The sequence below is a fragment of the Otolemur garnettii genome, unplaced genomic scaffold (assembly GCF_000181295.1).
Source record: "Otolemur garnettii isolate 467f Iridium unplaced genomic scaffold, OtoGar3 scaffold00099, whole genome shotgun sequence".
Lineage (NCBI taxonomy): Eukaryota > Metazoa > Chordata > Mammalia > Primates > Galagidae > Otolemur > Otolemur garnettii.
The window spans coordinates 2,633,635-2,655,185 of record NW_003852494.1 but is presented as its reverse complement, the minus strand read 5'-3'; the positions used below and the strand labels follow the sequence as shown (position 1 = coordinate 2,655,185).

At 45.0% G+C, this 21,551-nt stretch overlaps 2 protein-coding genes across 2 annotated transcripts in view; both read left to right on the top strand.

Annotated features, from left to right (window-relative positions):
* VPS33A (VPS33A, CORVET/HOPS core subunit) overlaps positions 1-2,442 on the top strand; it is a 22,631-nt gene extending 20,189 nt beyond the window's left edge. Inside the window, exons 12-13 of the mRNA XM_003796011.3 lie at positions 1,457-1,625; positions 2,117-2,442. Coding sequence (XP_003796059.1) covers positions 1,457-1,625; positions 2,117-2,298 — 351 coding nt within the window. The 3' untranslated portion in view covers positions 2,299-2,442. The remainder of the gene's footprint in view (positions 1-1,456; positions 1,626-2,116) is intronic.
* Positions 2,443-9,633: 7,191 nt separating this feature from the next.
* DIABLO (diablo IAP-binding mitochondrial protein) overlaps positions 9,634-21,551 on the top strand; it is an 18,613-nt gene continuing 6,695 nt past the window's right edge. The window contains exons 1-5 of the mRNA XM_012809046.2: positions 9,634-9,718; positions 10,403-10,529; positions 13,810-13,941; positions 14,676-14,786; positions 14,971-15,067. Of these exons, the coding sequence (XP_012664500.1) occupies positions 9,642-9,718; positions 10,403-10,529; positions 13,810-13,941; positions 14,676-14,786; positions 14,971-15,067 (544 nt within the window). The 5' untranslated portion in view covers positions 9,634-9,641. The remainder of the gene's footprint in view (positions 9,719-10,402; positions 10,530-13,809; positions 13,942-14,675; positions 14,787-14,970; positions 15,068-21,551) is intronic.

Sequence of the window (21,551 nt, the reverse complement as noted above, 5' to 3'; positions counted from 1 at the left end):
ATTTGAACCCGCCACCTTGGGTGTACGTGGCTGGCGCCTTAGCCACTTAAGCCACAGGCGCCAAGCCTGTACCTTATTTTATAATTTAACAGATATCTCTTGATAGAAATTTAGGTTGTTTAGAGATTTTTGTTATTATATGCAGCGTTGCAGTTTCCATAATGTTATAATTTGGTCTTCTCTGATGGCTAAATGCCTAAAAATAGAATTGCGGGTTTCAAAGATGATACACATTGTTGCTCAGCTAGAGGATGCCACATTACCCTCTGTGAAGTTTCTTTTTTCTTTCTTTTTTTTTTTTTTTTTTTTGAGGCAGTCTCACTATGTTGCCCTAGGTAGAATGCCACGGCATCACAGTTCATAGCAACCTCCAACTCTTGGGCTTAAGTGATTCTCTTGCCTCAGCCTCCCGAGTAGCTGGGACTATAGGTGCCCACCACAACACCTGGCTATTTTTTTGTTGCAGTTGTCATTGTTGTTTAACAGGCCTGGGCCTTGTTTAAACCCACCAGCTTGGGTGTATGTGGCCGGTGCCCTACCCACCAAGCTATGGGCACTGCCCCCAGTGAAGTTTCTTGTCAAACCAAGTTTTTCATCTTTGGTACCTACAGCTGTTTTGAGTGGCTTTTCAAGATTTGAATCATAAGTGAAGCTCTGCATCCTAGGCAACAGAACAAGGCCTCATCTCTACAAAAAATTAAAAAATTAGCCTGATGTAGTGTTGTATGCCTGTAGTCCCAGCTACTGGGAAGGGTGAAAGGAGAAGGATCGCTTGAGTTCAGGTGGTCAAGGTTATAATGATCTGTGGTCGGGCCAGTGCACTGTAGCCTAGGTAACAGGGCAAGATCTTGTCTCTTAAAAAAAAAAAGTGGGACGGCCCCTGTGGCTCAGAGGAGTAGGGCACTGGCCCCCCACTGGAGGTGGCGGGTTCAAACTCAGCCCTGGCCAAAAATTGCAAAAAAAAAAAAAATGTGGAGCTCTGCTGAAAATAGAGCCCAATGGCCCATCTGGGGTGGACTAGAATAGGACATGGGGAGGGAGTTGTGTTTCTGCCTTAAAATCCAAATCAAATAGTTTTTTTATTTGTTTTTTGAGACAGAGTCTTAGTTTGTCACCCTGGGTAGTGAGCTGTTGCATCATGGCAACCTCAAACTCTTGCACTCAAGCAGTCCTCTTGCCTCAGCCTCCCTAGTTGCTTGGACTACAGGTGCCTGCCACAACATCCAGCTAGTTTTTCTATTTTTGGTAGAGACAGGTCTTACTCTTGCACAGGGTGGTCTGGAACTCCTGAGCCCAAGAAATCCCTCTGCCTCAGCTTCTCAAAGTGCTAAGATTGCAGACGTGAGCTACCATGCCCAGCCAAATCAAATAATTTTGGATTACTCAAAAGGCCACAGTCAGATAGCTCTAAGTCTTTATATCCACAGGCTTTTGTTTTTGTTTAATTATTTAACAGAATCCCACGGACATATCTTATGTGTACAGTGGTTATGCACCGCTTAGTGTGCGGCTGGCTCAGCTGCTCTCCCGGCCTGGCTGGCGGAGTATCGAGGAGGTCCTCCGCATACTCCCAGGGCCCCACTTTGAAGAACGGCAGCCATTACCCACAGGACTGCAAAAGAAACGTAAGTCTCCAGTCTAGAATCTACAAATAATTATGTATCATATATGTGATATCATGTATTGTGTAGCGCTTTTTAAAATACACTGGTAAAGCACTTAGGAGTCAGAGTCAGATGCACCTCTTTTGTTAGGTGCTAATATATATATAGTAAGCACTAAAACCATACTGTTCCCTCCAGGAGTAGCAGTTTTTACCCTCTGCATTTAGAATCTCAGGCATTAGAGAAAACATTGAAATAAAAATCAGTGATTCTGAGTTTCAAATGAACTGTCTATGTCAAGATACATTTGACTTTTTTCTTATGATAAAATGTCTTCAGAGGTGGGAAGAGAAACACCAATAATACATAGTATTTGGGGTAGCACCTGTGGCTCAAAGGAGTAGGGTGCCGGCCCTGTTTGCCAGAGGTGGTGGGTTCAAACCCAGCCCCCGCCAAAAACTCCAAAAAAAAAAAAATACATAGTATTTAATTCTGAAATATTTAAATTTTAGGTCAACCAGGAGAAAACCGAGTCACTCTGATATTTTTCCTTGGTGGGGTAACCTTTGCTGAAATTGCTGCCCTGCGATTTCTCTCCCAGCTGGAAGATGGAGGTACAGAATATGTAATTGCCACAACTAAACTAATAAATGGAACCAGTTGGATAGAGGCTCTAATGGAAAAACCTTTCTAGGGTGTTCAAAGGAGACATAACAAGTGTAATGCAGAATAAACTGCCTTTTTGAAGTTGCTGAAATGAAGTGAAATCTCATAGAAGAAACACAGGAATAGTTTACTTTGGAGTCAGCTTCTTAAATTACACCACTGTCTTCTACTTCTCTTTTGCATTGTAATTTCTTGAAGAAGGAAGAATAGAAGAGGATCAACCTGGGTAAAAGAAACACTGGTTTTAAGTTTTCTAAGCTCAGGATCTTCATTAGAGGCTTCTGGAAATGCATTACGGATGGTAGGGATGGATGATCTATATAGCCACACAAATGGAGCCAGTTCTTAAAATAACCAATCTGAGATTGGAGAAGTAAAAATGAAAATAAAAGTAGAATGGCCACTCCTAATACACATCATGCCTAGGACAGAAGTTAAAATGTCAGGAACTAGAGGTAATGTTATCACTGAGTTTTCTTTTTCCTGTAAAGCATGCCAGATTATATTTAAGGTCACTGGTCTCTATCTTAACTGATCATTAAGGCAAGTTTTGCTTATACTACTTCTTACAAAGCAAGACGTTTGGGGGAGCTTCTTGCCCAGAAGTTTATGCTCTGTCTGATCAGCTACGTTTATGTAGCTTCCATAGTTATCAAGGACTTTTTACATTGAAGAATGTAATAATTGAGGAGCAACTTACTGAGACCATTAGGGTACGTGTTATTAACTCTGGGATGGGTGCCTCCATTGAGGTTTCCATTTTCTTTTCTATCCATTATGGGTCCAACTTTAGCTGGTCCCACTCTGAGCAGTGCTAACTCTTGCTACTTCATCATCCTATAACTGTCTCCATGGCAACTGCCGCATGTACTTCACTAACAGTCTGCGGCCACTGTGTACCCAGCCTCTTGCATCTGTGAAACATATAGCTCTATTTCAGTCCCTGGTCTGTGACCTCAGTCTTCTCTGGCATATTGCATCAATAATCTCGGAGTCCTAACAGCCATAGCTGCCGCTCCTGCAGGAAACTATCAAGCTACAGTAGAGAGCAGGGGTATTGGTGGAGAAGTTGGAAAACTATGTGCTCCCTGCCTCCCTCGTGGTCTATCCCAGTGTCTGGAGGAGTTAAGGGTACCAAGGAGGAGACCAAGTCAAATTGATGGCCTCACTGCCCAAATCTCCCATCAAAAATATAGCTAGAGTCCTGCTTTGCCCTGTCCTGTCCAGGTGTGGTTTCTGTTGTTAATTAGTAACCACACATTGTTTGTCCTCACCTTTCTCTTTTTTTTGAGACAGAGCTTCAAGCTGTTGCCCTGGGTAGAGTGCCATGGCATCACAGCTCACAGCACCCTGCAACTCCTGGGCTCCAGCGATTCTTCTGCCCCTGCCTCCCAAGTAGCTGGGACTATAGGCACCTGCCACAACACCCGGCTGCTTTTTGGTTGCAGCCATCATTGTTGTTTGGCAGGTCCAGGCTGGATTTGAACCCGCCAGCTCTGATGTATGTGGCTGGAGCCTTAGCTGCTTGAGCCACAGGCGCTGGGCCATCCTCACCTTTCTCATTAGTGAAATATTTATGGGCACACTGTATATTATGAGTGAAAGAGAAATTCTGTATTTTTTTTAAAAACAGTATTACAAGAGTAAAATGTGGCAGGGGGAAATAGTTAAAAGATTTGTTTCTTGTGATTTGGCCTTGACATTCAGTATTTGAAAATGTCTTAAAACCATTTTTTGGGGGGGGTGGGGGGAAGGGACAGAGTCTCAAGCTGTTGCCCTAGATAGAGTGCTATGGTGTCACAGCTCACAGCAACCTCCAACCTCCAACTGTTGGGCTTAAATGATTCTCTTGCCTCAGCCTCCTGAGTAGCTGGGAATACAGGCACCTGCCACAATGCCTGGCTATTTTTTTTGTTGCAGTTGTCATTGTTGTTTCAGCTAGCCCTGGCCGGGTTCAAACCCACCAGCATTGGTGTATGTGGCAGCACCCTACCCTCTGAGCTACAGGCATCACCAAGAAAACCACTCTTGTTTTGAAAATCCTTTTTCAAATACTTATTATCCCAGGGAGATTAGTTTATACTTCTAGTTCCAGCAGTTGTCAGCCTCAGCTGCTTTAGAGAATGAAATCCACCTTTTCCCTCTGTGCTTTTGGCTCATGGGATTCAATTCATTCTGGTCAGGTCTCTGTGGCTGGGGTTTTTGTCCTATGAACAGATACTCAGTTGTGGTCTCATGTGTCTGCATTCACTTGTGATTCTATACTTGCTTGCTCAGAGCATAGCTAGGTCAGCTCCTAAAAATGTATTCAGTAGAAGACTTTAAAACATCAATTGTTTCATTTTTATGCAAATAGAAAATGGTAAATAATTATATATTATACACCTTTGTATAAGTTCATTTAATACTTGAAGCAGTCTTTGTCTCAAAGGAGTATACCCTTACTGAGAAAGGATATGTGAATGGTACATTTATTCTTGGAGAGGGTGGATTGTTTACATCATGTCTGGACTTTTGTCTAGTTGGGTAGACATTACTGCTGCCCCAGAAGTCCCCTTAATAAAGAAGTCTACACAGACACTGTTTTATGTCTTGCTATACAGTTTTGAATTTTAGCCAACAGAGAAAGAAGTATTTTGTAGTTTAATTGTGGAACAAGAGAGTAATGGTTGAAAGAGGGGCAATTAAAAAGAGCACATTTGGAGAGAACTGGAAAGATCTCAATGTGAGTTCTGTTCCATTCTAGCTCTGCTATCACTGGAAATGAACTATGATTAATCATGACATGCTGGAATGTGTGTTGTTGTCAATTGTTCATTAAAAAGTAGCCTGTCAGGCAGCGCCTGTGGCTCAGTGGGTAGGGTGCCAGCCCTGTATACCGGGGGTAGTGGATTCAAACCCGGCCCCAGCCAAACTGCAACAAAAAAATAAATGGGCATTGTGGCAGGTGCCTGTAGTCCCAGCTACTCCGGAGGCTGAGGCAAGAGAATCACCTAAGCCCAGGAGGTTGTTGTCAGCTATGTGACGCCACAGTACTCTACTGTGGGCAATGAAGTGAGACTCTGTCTCTACAAAAAATAAATAAAAGGTAGCTTGTCACCAGGAGAAAGTATATTTAGCAGAGTTGAATTCAAGAAGAAATATTTTTTGTTGTTGTTGAGACAAGAGTCCTACCCTATGCCCTGAGCAGAGTGCAATGGCCTCACAGCTCAATGCAACCTCAGACTCAGGCTGTGGGCATCCTGCTGCCTCAGCCTCCAGAAGCCACTGGGATTATAGGCACTCACTGTGGTGCCCAGCTGGGTTTTTCATTTTTTTAGGAGTCAGATCTCTCTCTGGCTCAGGCAAGTCTCAAACTCCTGAGCTCAAGCAATTCTCCCTCCTTAGCCTCCCACAGTGCTGGGATTACAGGCATGAGGCACTATGCCCAGTGAAGAAATACTTTTTTAAAAATACCAAAATGGGGCCGGCGCCTGTGGCTCAAGCAGCTAAGGCGCCAGCCACATACACCTGAGCTGGTGGATTCAAATCCAGCCCGGCCGCCAAACAATGACAGCTGCAACCAAAAAATAGCTGGGTGTTGTGGCAGGCGCCTGTAATCCTAGCTACTTGGGAGGCAGAGGCAGGAGAATTGCTTGAGCCCATGAGTTGGAGGTTGCTGTGAGATGTGATGCCACAGCACTCTACCCAGGGTGACAGTTTGAGGCTCTGTCTCAAAAAAAAAAAAAAAGGGCAGTGCCTGTGGCTCAATGAGTAGGGCGCCAGCCCCATTATACTGAGGGTGGCAGGTTCAGACCCGGCCCTGGCCAAACTGCAACCAAAAAATAGCCAGGTGTTGTGGCAGGCGCCTATAGTCCCGGCTACTTGGGAGGCTGAGGCAAAAGAATCACTTAAGCCCAGGAGTTGGAGGTTGCTGTGAGCTGTGTGATGTTGTGACACTCTACCAAGGGTGATAAAGTGAAACTCTCTTTACAAAAATAATAATACCACGGGCTTGGTGCCCGTAGCACAGGGGTTACGGCGCCAGCCACATGCACCGAAGCTGGCAGGTTCAAGCCTGGCCCAGGCTAGCTAAGCAACAATGACTACAACAAAGAAAAAAAATAGCTGGGCACTGTGGCGGGCACATGTAGTCCCAGCTATTTGCGAGGCTGAGGCAAGAGAATCCCTTAAGTCCAAGAGTTAGAGGATGCTGTGAGCTGTGATGCTACAGCACTCTACCCAGGGCAACATAGTGAGACTCTGTCTCCGAAAAAAAAAAAAAAGGAAAATGCGCTAGTTTCTAAAGCAGACAGAGATGGGCTTTAGATTGGATTTTACCATAGAATCTAATGTATTCAGTCGTATGATTTAATGACATACTATAGAAAATAAGAGGACCCCTTTTTGTCACATGACAAAAAGGCAGTAATGTAGGATTTGTGAGATTCTCGTATTTCTAAACGGATTCATGTGAATTTCAATCCATGTGGTGATTCTTAGCTTCATTTACTGTTGCTGTATAATATACTCAAAATTGGACAGTGACAAGAGGTTCAAAGGATAAAAAACAAAATTGCCTTGAGATATCCATTTAGGGCAGCGATTCTCAACCTGTGGGCCACAGCATTAGGAAAGTTGAAAATCACTGATTTCGAGGATGTGAGAATTAAAAGGGAACAGGATCAAGCCTTTTTTTTTTTTTTTTTTTTTGAGACAGAGTCTCAAACTGTCCCCCTGTGATGCCATGGCATCACAGCTCACAGCAACCTCAAACTCTTGGGCTTAAGTGATTCTCTTGCCTCAGCTGCCCAAGTACCTGGGACTGCTGGCTCCCGCCACACACCTGGCTATTTGGCAGGCCGAGCTGGATTCAAACCCGCCAGCTCCGATGTATGTGGCTAGCACCCCAGCCGCTTGCGCTATAGGCGCCGAGCCCAGGCCTATTTTTAATAGGTTGTTTCATCCATTACTTTGGTGTGGGATGAGAGTATAAATCTCAGTCATACTTTCTTTCCTGTGACTAGGGAGGATATGGAAGCCCTTCAGATGACCAATTCTCTAAGGGAGCAATTACTACTCACTGGCTTCCTGAGCAGCTCAATGATGTTCTGCTCCTGTTTTCAACCAGGCTGAAGTCGAGGCAATGATTTGATAATAAGAGATCCTGATTAAATTAAGGAGCCATTTGTTTCTGGATGATGATGTTGATAAAAGGGTTCATGTTCATGCTGCTTGCTTTTTCAAAAAACAACTTTAACAAAAAAGACTACAACAAGCAGAATGATCAGAAGCAACATAAAGTTGATTTCTTTTCCTTCATTGTTACATCTGGGAAAGTGTTCTTTGCAGAAATCCCAACTGGCTCTTTTTGCCTCACGTTTGGAGGAGGTAAAATTGGCAGCAGGCACATTGGGAAGGTGCCTCTCTGTATAATGAGTCTGTAAACTGCTAAACACTTGTGTAAATTAGAACCTAGCATTCAGGAGCTCTCAGGTCTCTTAGCTTGGTTTTCACACAACAAGCATGCTTATACTTGCTTTTTTTAGACAGGGTCTCACTTTGTCACCCTCAGTAGAGCACTCTGGTGTCACAGCTCACAGCAACCTCAAACACTTGGGCTCAAGTGATCTTTTTGCCTCAGCCTCCTGAGTAACTGGGACTACAACAGGTGTCTGCCAATACACCCAGCTGTTTTTACAGACAGGGTTTTGGCTCTTGCTCAGACTGGTCTTCAACTCCTGAGGGCAAGCAGTACACCTGCCTCAGCCCACACTCAGAGTAGATTGGGACTGCTCTTGATGTTTGCTAGAAAAGGTGGTATTTTGCCTATAGGTAGGTGGCCTACCTATAGTGTTTATAAAAGCAAGACAAAAAGGGGTTTGAAACACCACCTAGTGTACCTCCTGGTCAGCTCATCTGAGTCAGGAGCTTTGCAAACCACGGCTGAATCCCGTTGTCTATGGTGGTGACACAGGCGGAGAGTGGGCAGGGTTGCCAGTGCCCCGCCTGGCCTGGGATCGCCTGTGCGCAGCTCCTTCAGAGCTCAGGGACCACGCGGAGGTTGTAATTGGTCTCTAGGCCACACCTAGTTGTCGAGTGCTGCTGCTGCCTGAACATCTCCCAGCCCTACCCAGATTGCCAGAGCGCGCAGGCCGACCTTTGGGCACCAGACCCGAGAGGAACTGCAGAGCCCCGGCGGTGGAGGATTTTGTAAACTTTGCCAAGTGAGTGAGATGGCGCGAGAGGGAAGCTAGTGGCTGGCACCGAGGGGTGTCGCTGGGCAGGGCAGCAGGGCAGGTGTAGAGCTGGTCTGGTGGGAGGTAGCGGGGTTGGGGCCAATGCACAAGAGCACCATGGGGACACTGAGTACAAGATCGGACTCCTGCCCACCTCTTGCACCCCTGGCTAGCCGACGGCAAGTGATCCTCTAACTCCGCCACTGGCAAGTCTCGGCTGGGGGGTGGAGGAGGCTCGGAGCTGCAAGAGGGCTGATGGTGCCTTTGCCCCAGCGGGCTCTTCCCTTCCCCGCCTAGGCAGGGCCGCAGCTGGGGCTGTAGCCTGAGCGACGGGAAGAGGGTAGAAACCTCCGCCAGCCGTCAGCGGCGCGCATGGCATTAAAAATGCAGGAGGTGGTGAGAGGAGAGGGCTGGGGACGAAGACTGGCGTGGCAGCGGGCGGGGAAGAGCCGACCTTGGCTTATCCCTCTTTGGAGCCCAGTTCAGCCTAAGAATTAGGGCGACTTTGGGTTTAGGCCAGAGAGGTCTCTAGTGCCAATGCCAAGAGAGCATCTGCCTCCGTTTCCCGTGTAGAGGTCCCGGACCACCTAGGACAGGCCAGCTCGGCCGCGCCGTCCTCTGCGTGCTCAGGGGCTCCCGGTGACTCCAGCGCAGGGCGATGCCGGCCTCGTCCACCGTCCACGTGCTGCAGCTGCTGCGGGAGCTGCTCGCCTTCGTGCTGCTCAGCTACACCGTGCTCATCGGGGCGCTGCTGCTGGCCGGCTGGACCACCTACTTCCTGGTGCTGAAGTGACAGCGCCGACGCGCGCTCCCCGCCCCCGCCCCCGGCCGGGGAACAGAGCCGGCGCTACTCCCGCCCCCAGCGCACGGCTAACTCCGTGCCTCACGCCCGACCCGAGACCACTCTCCAGCGTCGCGACGCCCGACTCGGCTCCGAGCCCTCAGGCCGAGAGGCCGAGAGGCCCCGCGCTGTAGGTCCGGCAGTTGGGCCCCCAGCACACCCGTTACAACCGTTATTCTAAGCTCCGCCTCCCCTCCCCGTTTGCCCAATCCCGACTGCTTCCTCTGGTCGGGGCGTGGCCATGAGTCCCGGTACGCGGAGGTGGAGGTCGCGCCCCGCCCTCTGCCCACGAGTTTGCGTCACTTCCGGCGTATGCATCCGGCGTCCGCCCGCCGCGGGATGGCGGCTCTGAGAACTTGGCTGTCGAGGGGCGTAGCCTCTTTCTTCAGGTACCAATGCGACCGCGTAGTGGGCAGGACCAGGGATGCGGGGATAGACGTAGAAGTGCTGTGGCCCGGTCCGCGGCACCCTCTTGGCTCGACTGCTTTTTCCTTGTCGGCCGAACCGGGCCGCAGAGTCACGCCCTGGTCAGAAGTCTGAGGACACCAACCCCCGCCTCCATCCTCGCATTCAGTTCCCGGGTTCCTTTCTCTTCAGTATCCCACTCCCCAAAACAGGACCCCCAAGTCTCTTGGGCGCCAGCCACCTCCCATCAATCCCGCGAGTCCCTGAGGGGAACTGAGGGAGCGGGGGGAGCCCGGGACGCGCTTCCCGAGGGCGGAGGGTCCGCTCCTAGCGCCGCACAGCTCCTGGGTCTTTCTGGCGGGGACTGTCGGACACACTGGGAACCCGGCAGTCCAGCGCTAAATCCTACTCGGGAAGCGTTTGTTTGGGCAAAGGCCCTACTTAAAGGCTTTGAGGTTACCATTTGAACCTCTTCGGCATCTGTTGAAAAGCCCGCTTCCCCGTTGCTGTGCCTGCGGCGAGTCAGGTGGTTGCCAGGCCGCCCCGCCCCGCGCTGTCCCGATCTCTGGGAAGGCCGCCCTCACGTCCTCCCTGGTGTCCAGGCCTTGGAAAGAGAGCCGGGCGTTCAGAAGGGGGGTGGCACCTTGCAGTTCGACTCGTGTTTCTAGGTACCGACGCTGTCTTCCTGTCGTGGCTAACTTGAAGAAGCGCTGTTTCTCAGAATTGATAAGACCATGGCACAAAACTGTGGCAGTTGGATTTGGTGTGGCCCTGTGTGCAGTTCCTATTGCGCAGGTAAAGCTGTCGGCTGTACCTTGTCCTCGTGAAGTCTCACGTGGGCAGTGAAGCCTCAGACAAGCTCTCACCCCTTTCCCACATGAGAGTCTTTCTACGTTACCCGCATCTTTTCAATGTTGAACACATACATTAATACTCCCAGTGATTGGGGCGGTGCCTGTAGCTCAGTGAGTAGGGCGCCGACCCCATATACCGAGGGTGGCGGGTTCAAACCCAGCCTCGGCCAAACCGCAACAAAAAATAGCCAGGCATTATGGCAGGCGCCTGTAGTCCCAGCTACTTGGGAGGCTGAGACAAGAGAATCACCTAAGCCCAAGAGTTGGAGATTGCTGTGAGCTGTGACTCCACAGCACTCTACCAAGGGCAATAAAGTGAGACTCTGTCTCTAAAAAAAAAATACTCCCAGTGATTGTCTCATTAAGTAGAAACAGTACATCAAGTTATTTATTGAGCAATTTTTATGTGCCATACACTGAGAATGTAAGGGTGAGCAAAACAAATTTCTGCCCTCATAAAACATTCTGAGGAGATAAAAGGGAGAAAATAGAAATATAAACTGTCAGTTGGTGATAAATGCTGTGAAGAAAACAAAAAGGGTAAGTGAATAGGCAGAACTGTCAGGAGATTGTTTTGTTTTAGTTAGGGGTGGTCTAGAAGAGTAACTCTAATAAGGTATATACAGAGAAATGTTCTGAAAGAATGAGCCATGATATTATCTGGTGAGGGTATAAGGTCTTGCCAGGCAGAAGGAACTCAGAAGTGCAGGAGTTGGCCAAGTGCCGGCGGCCCAGACAGTAAGATCCTTGAGCTCAGAAGTTCAAAAACAGCCTCAGCAAGAGCCAGACCTGTCTCTGCTAAAAATAAAAAAATTAGTCAGGGGTTGTAGTAAGCTCCTATGACCCCAACTACTCAGGAGCCGGAGGCAAGAGGGTTGCTGCAACCTCAAACTCCTGGGCTCAAACAGTCCTCCTGTCTCAGCCTTAAGAGTCTTGCTGTGTCTCCAGCTGGAACGCAGTGGTATCTTCACAGCTCACTGCAACTTCAAACTCTGGGTGTCCAAGGCAGGAGGATCCTAGAGCTCAGGAGTTAGAGACTAACTTGAGCAAGAGTAAGACCCTATCTCTACTAAAAATAGAAAAAATAAGTCGGGTGTAGTGGCAAGTGCTGGTTAGGAGGCTGAGGCAGGAGGATTGCTTGAGCCCTGGAGTTTGAGGTTGTTGTGAGCTATGATGACCCCACTGCATTCTAATCTAACCAGGATGATGAGAGCAAGATTCTATAAATAAATAAATCCTTTCCTAGTTCCTGGCCAACAACATCTCCCTCTTCTGGCCACTTATTACTATATATTTTGATATTTGATGATAATGCCTTTGGCACTCTCCTGAGTCAGCAGAGCATAACGAAAAGGGTACATACTGTGTATATACTGTAGAGTAAGATTTGGTTTGAGGTCTAAGTGTATGACTGCTGGGGAAAGTTACATAACTATTTTGAACTTCTATTTTATCATCTCTGAAAAAAGAAGTGGTAATACCTGGACTGTTGTGAGGAATAAAAACACATCATAAAATGTAGCACATTATGAAGACTTATCAGAATATTATGTCAAAATTAGCTTCTTATAAGCAGAGATAACAATATTCTTCCCCTTTGTAGCCCTTCAGTACAAGGTACATAATATTTAATAAATTGATTCAATATAAATGTGATAAATAAAATTCTTGGTTTGGTCATGTATGAAAAGCTATTTTTTGACTCTTGCTTTCAAGATGCAATGATTCTGGGTGTTTATACTCTAAATAGCAAAATCAGTACAAAACATAGAGTTGGGTTTTTTGCTGTTTCTGATACAATCAAATACTGCTCTGCTGAGGAGGAAAAAGGCAGAGTGGGGATGGCCTGTCATTACAGTTGCCAGTATGTAGTCAAGGTTGGCACAGTTCCTTAACTCCTGAGGTAGTTAGACATGTGTATATCGATCTTTTCTTTGTTAACCTAATAATCTGAGGTCAGAGTGAAGAGTACCTGCCTCCTTATACTGCTCATTCTTTACAAAATTGCTCTCCCCCATCCACTCATTTAATTTTTGGACTCAGCTTAATCCTCATCAAATAAATGAATCTTTTCTTTGTTTTTTTTTGGTTTGTTTGGGTTTTTTTGGAGACAGTGTCACTATGTTGCCCTTGGAAGAGTGCCATGACATCATAGCTCACAGCAACCTCAAACTCTTGGGCTTAACAGTTCTCTTCCCTCACCCTCTCCAGTAGCTGGGACTACAGGCACCTACCACAATGCCTGGCTTTTTTTTGTTGCAGTTGTCATTGTTTAGCTGGCCTGGGCCTGGTTCAAACCTGCCACCCTCCATGCATGTGGCCTGTGCCATAACCACTATGCTACAGGCGCCAAGCCAAATGAAACCTTTTCTAAGCTATTAATTGCTCAGTATAGAATTGATTTCTCTCTCATGTGTGTCCCACTGTACCTATGTAGACTTCTTAGAGCTTCCATTATACTTGGAAGTATAATTCATTCATTTTTCTAGTTCTCTTTTAGAACTCAATGTTCTGCTTTCCTTGCTCCTGCCTGAAATCTCTGAGCGCAGAGAATATCTCTTACTCATCCTTATATCTCAAGCATCTACCACTGTGTTAATGAGCAAATCATAACCTCATGAATTTGTGGATTTATAATTAGCATTTTATTTTTTAATTTTTGTTTATTTTTATAGACAGGGTCTCACTCTATTGTCCAGACTGGAGTACAGTGGCACCCTCGTAACTCAGTGTGATCCTGGACTCCTGGGTTCAAGTGATTCTTTCACCTCAACGTCCTGTGTAACTGGGACTACAGGCACATGCCAACACACTCAGATAATTTTTTTCTATCTTTTTGTAGAGATTAACGGTATGTTGCCTAGACCTGTCTCAAACTCCTGGCCTCAAGTGATCTTCCCAGCTTAGCCTTTCAGACTTTTGGGATTATAAGCATGAGTACCACATCTAGCCACACTTATTTTATATAAAGAAATAACTTTCCTTTGGGGAACAGAATGAAAGCAGGTAAAAAGCATACTCTGGAATTATTTCCCTATATTGTCTTAAAATAGCCAAAATAAAACCTTAAAAAAAGTTAACCTAGGAAGTATAGTGCAGTTGCAGCTTAAAACATTAAGTAACAATGAGAATTATGTTTTTTACTTGGCTGGCTGTAACACAGTCCTCAGCATGAACTTTAGGTTAGAAGTTGAATGACAATGTTTTGGGTTTTTTTTCAGAAATCAGAGCCTCATTCCCTCAGTAACGATGCATTAATGAGGAGGGCAGTGTCTTTGGTAACAGACAGCACCTCCACCTTTCTCTCTCAGACCACGTATGCACTAATTGAAGCTATCACTGAATATACTAAGGTATGTTTCTTATTTTAAGTCTTGATCTTCAAAGCCAGAAGTTAATAAACTGTGGCTCACAACCAAATCCAATCCAAAGCCTGTGTTTGTATTTCATTGGAACATAGCCAGGTTCATTTGTTTATGTATTGTCTATGACTGCATTCAAGAGTTTGAATAGTTTCAACAGAGATTCTAAAGCCTAACATTTACTTTCTGGCCCTTTACCAAAATCTGAGCCCTGATCTAAATCACTGGTTTTTAGACTTTTTTCAGAAAACTTTTCTACAGAAAAATCTTAAACATGGCAACCAAGTATATAAAACGAGAGCCAAGCTGTTCTAGTTCACTTAAGGATAAATGGATCCAAAGTCCATCACTAAAGGCTTCTCTGTGAGGACAGTTTAAAAAATAGTAATCTAATTGAAAAAGAGAGTATGTGGATAATCAGAATCAAAAGTATTTAAAAGTTTCAATTATTAACATTTATTTTACCCATATTTTCTACTAGCTTTTTTCTCAACTTTGAGTTTTCCCTTTGCATTATATTCTCTTATGTCTGAATTGCTAAAAAGCTTTAAGAAACACAGAAGTTTATAGGTGGAAGAACTAAGGTCCTGGATTGATGGCTTTACTTCATATGGTAATGGTAAAACTTCAGGAAGCCAGGACTAAGGAGCCAGTTTGCTCTAATGAGACTTCACTAATCCTGATATGCTTCATTTTACTGAGACTTATTTATTCTATATTTGTAGGCTGTTTATACTTTAATTTCTCTATACCGACAATATACAAGTTTACTTGGGAAAATGAATTCACAGGAGGAAGATGAAGTATGGCAGGTGATCATAGGAGCCAGAGTTGAGGTATGCGAAAAGTTATTAGACATGTCTGTATTAATGTCCTACCTCATTGTATTATAGTATCTAATATACTAAATTACATTTAATCAATCTAAACAGTAACTATTCTCTAACCCTACTTTGCGTAAGTCCATTCAAATGTGCTAAACCTCTTCATGTTGTCTGAAGCACTTTGCTTAATTTACAGATGACTTCAAAACAGCAAGAATACTTGAAGCTAGAAACCAGTTGGATGACTGCAGTTAGTCTTTCAGAAATGGCAGCAGAAGCTGCATACCAAAGTGGTAAGTTAAAGTTTTATTTTTTTACTAAGGAGATGCCATCTGAGTTTCATCTTTTTCTAAACTGAGAGATTTACATTAGATTATCTAGTTGATGGTCCATTGTGGCTCTAACTTTGTAAGAAATTTTTCCCAAATTTTTACAAATTTCTTTGTAAGAAATTTTGGCTCGGTGCCTATAACTCAGCCACTATGCCAGCCACATACACTGGAGCTGGCGGGTTCGAACCTAGCCTGGGCCTGCCAAACAACAAGTACAACCAAAAAATAGCCGGGTATTGTGGCAGGCCCCTGTAGTCCCAGCTACTTGGGCTGAGGCAAGAGAATCTCTGAAGCTCAAGAGTTGGAGGTTGTTGTGAGCTGTGATGCTATGGCACTCTACCAAGGGCAACATGGTAAGACTCTTTCTCAAAAAAAAAAAAAATGGCGGCACCCATAGCTCAATGGGTAGGGTGCCGGCCACATACATCAAGGCTGGCTGGTTTGAACCCAGCCCAGGCAGCTAAACAACAATGACAACTACAACAAAAAAATAGCCAGGCATCATGGTGGGTGCCTGTCGTCTCAGCTACTTGGGAGACTGAAATAAGAATTGCTTAAGCCCAAGAGTATGAGGTTGCTGTGAGCTGTAACACCACAGCACTCTACCAGGGGCAACCTAATGAGACTCTGTCGAAATTTTTCCCATTTCTAATATATTAACATACTAGTTGCTCAGTAGGAAAATTGAATAGCCATGTACAGCAAACCAGTAGAAGTTAGGTTCCTAATATCTTGAATAAGAAAAATAAAACCATTGCCATTGGAAAATCTGATTGCTTCCAAATAGTTTAAGCATTTTTTTTTTTAAATAATCCAGGCAATTTATTAAGTCACAAAATGACAGAATTAGATGAGACCCAATCATCCATCTATGTAGACTTTTTTGTACAAATGGAAAAAGTGAGACCTGGAATCATAGTGAGTGGCAAAAGTAGGAAAAAATTTGGAGTATTTATCTTTTTATTTTTTTATTATTTATTTATTTATTTATTTATTTTTGGAGACAGAGCCTCAAACTCTCCCTTGGGTAGAGTGCTCTGGCATCACAGCTCACAGCAACCTCCAACTCTTAGGCTCAAGTAAGTCTCCTGCCTCAGCCTCCCAAGTAGCTGGGACTATAGGCACCCGCTACAACGCCCGGCTGTTTTTTGGTTGCAGCTGTTGTTGTTTGGCAGGCCCAGGCTGGATTTGAACCTGCCACCTTAGGCCTTAGCCACTTGAGCCACAGGTGCCGAGCCAGGAGTATTTATCGATTTCAGGTTTTCATAGACACCTTATATTTAATCCTCACAGTTCCTATAAAGTTTATCTTTTCTACTTTAGAGATGAAGAAACTGGGGAACAGATGAGTTAAGTAATCTGCATAAGATGCCTTGGTATGATATATAAGATGCTTAATTGAAATTCATTTGAGTAGGTCAAATTCCACAGTCTTTTTTCCCAGTAGCCAAGGCATTGTCCTCATCTTAGTGCCTCCACGAGGAAAATGCAGTGATTTATTCACCACTTTTCTGAACATTATCTATCCAGTGTGCTTGAGCTAAGTGGTTTTTTGAAATGTATTTTGAGGAAAACCCTAGTTTAAAATCTTACCTAATTAGTTTCAAACAGGTAGGCTCACAGAAATTACAGCCTAGAATCAACTCTTACTAAGAAACTGGTGTGTAAAAATAACTTCTTTTGTTTTCTAATTTCAAGATAGCACACTAGCATCTCTAGCAGAAAATCTTTTTTTTTTTTGGCAGAGCCTCAAGCTGTTGCCCTGGGTATAGTGTTATGGCATCACAGCTCACAGCAACCTCCCAACTCCTGGGCTCAAGCGATTCTCTTGCCTCCGCCTCCCAAGTAGCTAGGATTATAGGCAGCTGCCACAAGGCCTGGCTATTTTTTGGTTGCAGCCGTCATTGTTTGGCAGGCCTAGGCTGGATTCAAACCCACCAGCTCAGGTGTATGTGGCTGGTGCCTTAGCTGCTTGAGCCACAGGCGCTGAGCCTCTTTTTCTGTTTTTTCTTTTTTTTATTTATCTATTTTTTTCTTTTTCTTTTTTTTTGAGACAGAGTCTCACTATGTTGCCCTAGGTAGAGTGCTGTGATATCACAGCTTACAGCAAACTCAAACTCTTGGGCTCAAGCGATTCTCTTGCTTTAGCCTCCCAAGGAGCTGGGACTCCAGGCATCTGCCACAGTGCCCTGCTATTTTTTTGTTGCAATTGTTATTGTTTAGCTGGCCTGGGCTGGGTTCAAACCTACCAGCCTCAGTGCATATGGCCAGCACCATAACCACTGTGCTACAGGCGCTGAGCCTCTAGTAACAAATCTTAAAAAAGATTTTTTCTTTCATTTAAGTAAATGAGTGCTCCATAACCATACTGAAAAAGAAAAAGGAATTCTTTTGGGGGAGAGGGTGAGATAGAGTCTCACTATGTCACCCTGGGTTGAGTGCCATTGTAACCCAAATAATCCTCTTGCCTCAGCTTCCGGAATACCTGGGACTATCAGAGCCTACCACAACACCCATCTAGTTTTTCTGTTTTTAGTAGAGGCAGGGTCTCCCTCTTACTCAGGCTGGTCTTGAACTCCTGAAGGAATCTACCCACCTCAGCTTCTCAGAGTGCTGGGATTATACATCTGAGCTACTGTGCCTGGCCAGATAAAGAATTCTTAATGAACTAAAACCTCAAGAATCAGAGATTCTCTGGCTCAGCACCTGTAGTTCAGCGAGCGATTAGGGCGCTGGCCACATACACCAGGGCTGGCAGGTTCAAACCTAGCCCAGGCCTGTGAAACAACAATGACAACTACAACCAAAAAATAGCCAGGTGTTGTGGCAGGCGCCTGTTGTCCCAGGTTCTTGGGAGAATCGCTTGAGAGAATCGCTTAAGCCCAAGAGTTGGAGGTTGCTGTGATCTGTGACACCACGACACTCTACCAAGGGTGACATAGTGAGACTCTCAACAAAAAAAAAAAAAAAGAGAAAGAAAAGATAATCAGAGATTCTCAAAATAGGATTGGAACAAAGAGTTGAAACAACATTAAGTGTGAAGCAGCATTGGTGTCACAACAAGGTGGCAGTGGAGTTCTCAGGTGCTATAAACAGGGAGATATGTTGAGCTGTATAACATCAGGAACCTCCCCTGGTAGCCTTCACCACTTGCCTCAGCAGCCTAAAAAGTGAGAAAAGAGGGAGAGAAATGTATAAGCAGTATCTGAAAAAAAAAAAAAAAAAAAATAGAAATTTTCCTAGAACTAAATGAAAGGGCTCACAAAAGTTTTGAAAAAAAATTGTTTTAAACACAAGTAAAATTATATTACAAAAAGAGTCAGAAGAGCTGGGTGCAATGGCTGACTCCTGTAATCCTAGCATTCTGGGAGGCTGAGGTCAGAAGAGCTGGGTGCAGTGGCTGACTCCTGTAATCCTAGCATTCTGGGAGCCTGAGGCGGGTGGATCGCCTGAGTTCACAGGTTTGAGGCCACCCTGAGCCAGAGTAAGATCTCATCTCTAAAAGTAGCAAGGCATGGGCAATGCCTGTGGCTCAAAGGAGTAGAGCGTTGATCCTATATGCTGGAGGTGGCAGGTTCAAACCCAGCCCCGGCCAAAAACTGCAAAAAAAAAAAAAAAAAGAAACAAAAGTAGCAAGGCATTGTAGTGGGCCCCTGTAGTACCACTCCTACTCAGGAGGCTGAGGCAAGAGAATCGCTTGAGCCCAAAAGTTTGAGGTTGCTGTGAGCTATGATACCACAGCACACTATGGAGTGTGACAAAGTGAGACTCTGTCTTAAAAAAAAAACTAAAAGAGTCAGAAAAATCCTAAAAAGCTACTAGAAAGAAAAAAGATTACCTAATGAGGTAGAATTTTGCCTTATTCCTTTTTTTCTTTTCTTTTTTTTTTTTTTTTTTTCGGAGACACAGTCTTTGTTGCCCTTGGTGGATTGCCATGGCGTCATAGCTCATAGCAACCTCCTACTCCTGGACTCAAGTTATCCTCTTGCCCCACAATGCCTGTCTAGTTTTTAGAGATGGGGGTCTCTCACTCTTGCTTAGGCTCTCTCGAACTCCTGACCTTAATTTACCCGTCCCTGCTTACCTGAGTGCTAGGATTACAGGCATGAGCTACCACACCTAGTCAGTGTTGTCCTTGATCAGCATCACTAGATGCAAGGTGACAAATCAGTAACTTAAAATTTTATATCCAGGGCAGCGCCTGTGGCTCAAAGGGTAGGGCACTGGCCCCATATGCTGGAGGTGGTGGGTTCAAACCCAGCCCTAAACAAAACTCCAAAAAAAAAATTAAAATTTTATATCCAGCCATCATTAAAATTCAGACATACAGGCCAGGTGCTGTGGCTCACACCTGTAATCCTAGCATTCTGGGAGGCCAAGGGGAGTAGACTAGCTCACAGGTTTGAGACTGGCCTGAGCAAGAGTGAGACCCTATTTCTAAAAATAGTTGGGCATTATGGTGGGTGCCTCCTAGCTACTTAGGAGTCTGAGGCAAGAGAATCACTTGAGGCCAAGAGTTTGAGGTTGCTGTGAGCTAAGGTATCCTACCAAGGGTGACAACTGTCTCTCTCTCTCTATATATATATATTACTATCTACATATGCTTTCTGTAAAAACTATCATATAATAGCCAGGCATTGTGGGGGCCTCTCCAGTCCCAGCTACTCAGGAGACTGAGGCAAGAGAATCACTTGAGGCCAAGAGTTTGAGGTTGCTGTAAGCTATGACGCCAGGGCACTCTACTGGGGGCAAGAAAGTAAGATTCTGTCTCAAAAAAAAAAAAAAGAAAGAAGCAAGGTAAGACATAAGAATAACAAACAAAATATAAACAAAACTTTTCAGAAGTTCTGAGTGTAAAATAGATTTTTAAATACTCAAAGCAGCTTGGGGAAGAAGTAAAACAATGCTATGCTTTCTTATTTGGAAAGATGATTAAATACTACCATAGAATTAGTAGGGGTAAGGGAAAGAATCAAAGAAAACTTGATAAATTCAGCTGAGGTAGAAAAATTTTAGAAAGAAAATGAAAAAATATAAAATAATAGGAATAATTTCAAACATCTGTAATTACAATAAGAATAGATTAAACTTATTAAGAGACAGAGTCTTGCTGTATACCCCAAGCTGGAGTGCACTGGTCCACTCATAGCTCACTGTAACCAGCCCTATGTCATCCTCCTGTCTTAGCCTCCAGAGTAGCTAGAACCTTAGGCCTGTCCCACCATGCCCGGCTAATTTTTTAAATTTTTTAGTGTAGATGGGATTTTGCCATTTTGCCCAGACTGTTCTCAAACTCTAAGCCTCAATAGATCCTCCCATCTCAGCTGCCAAAAGTGCTGGGAATTAGAGGTGTGACCCACCTTGCCTGGCCAAACTACCCTTTTAACTAAGTTATAAAAAGCGAAATAAATCGACAAAAGCCACACAACAACAACAACAAAAGGTATACAAAGATACCAAAAAGATAAAAGGTATACGAAGAAATTAAGTAGAAAAAGTTAATCAAAAAGGCAAAGTCTATTTCCTTGACAAGATTGAAAAATTAGGCGAGATTGGCGAGTATGACTCCCCCCCCCTCCCCGAGGTAAAATCTCACTCTGTCATCCTGGATAGAGTGTGGTGGCATCATAGCTCACACCAACCTCAAACTGTTGGGCTCAAGAGATCCTCTTGCCTCAGCCTCCTGAGTAGCTGAGACTACAGGCACTCGCCACAACTCCCACCTAGTTTTTCTGTTTTTTTTTTTTTTAAGTAGAGACAGATCTCCCTCTTGCTCAGGCTGATCTTGAACTCCTGAGCTCAAGCAGTCCATCCATGTCAGCCTTCCAGAGTGCTAGGATTACAGCTGTGAGCCACCACACCCCGCAAGTATGACTTTTTTTTTTTTTTTGCTTTTAGACAAAAACTTTAATTGTACAAAACTTGAGAGCCACTGTGCTGAGGGGTGGCAGGAAAGAGTGGAAGAGGGGTGTGCCTGCCACACCCTCCCCTCAGTATTCCTCCCCTTCTTCGCCTCAGCTTCAACAGAATCCACAGCCGCTTCTTCATAATCGTTCTCGAGAGCTGCCAGGTCTTCACGGGCCTCCGAGAATTCCCCCTCCTCCATTCCTTCTCCCACGTACCAGTGCACGAAGGCCCACTTGGCGTACATGAGATCGAACTTGTGATCCAGCCGTGCCCAGGCCTCAGCAATGGCGGTGGTGTTGCTCAGCATGCATACGGCCCGCTGCACCTTGGCCAGGTCGCTTCCAGGGACCACTGTGGGGGGCTGGCAGTTAATGCCCACCTTAAATCCAGTTGGACACCAGTCCACAAACTGGATGGTGCGCTTGGTCTTGATGGTGGCAATGGCAGCATTGACATCTTTTGGGACCACGTCCCCCCTGTACAACATGCAGCAGGCCATGTACTTGCCATGGCGAGGATCACACTTGACCATCTGATT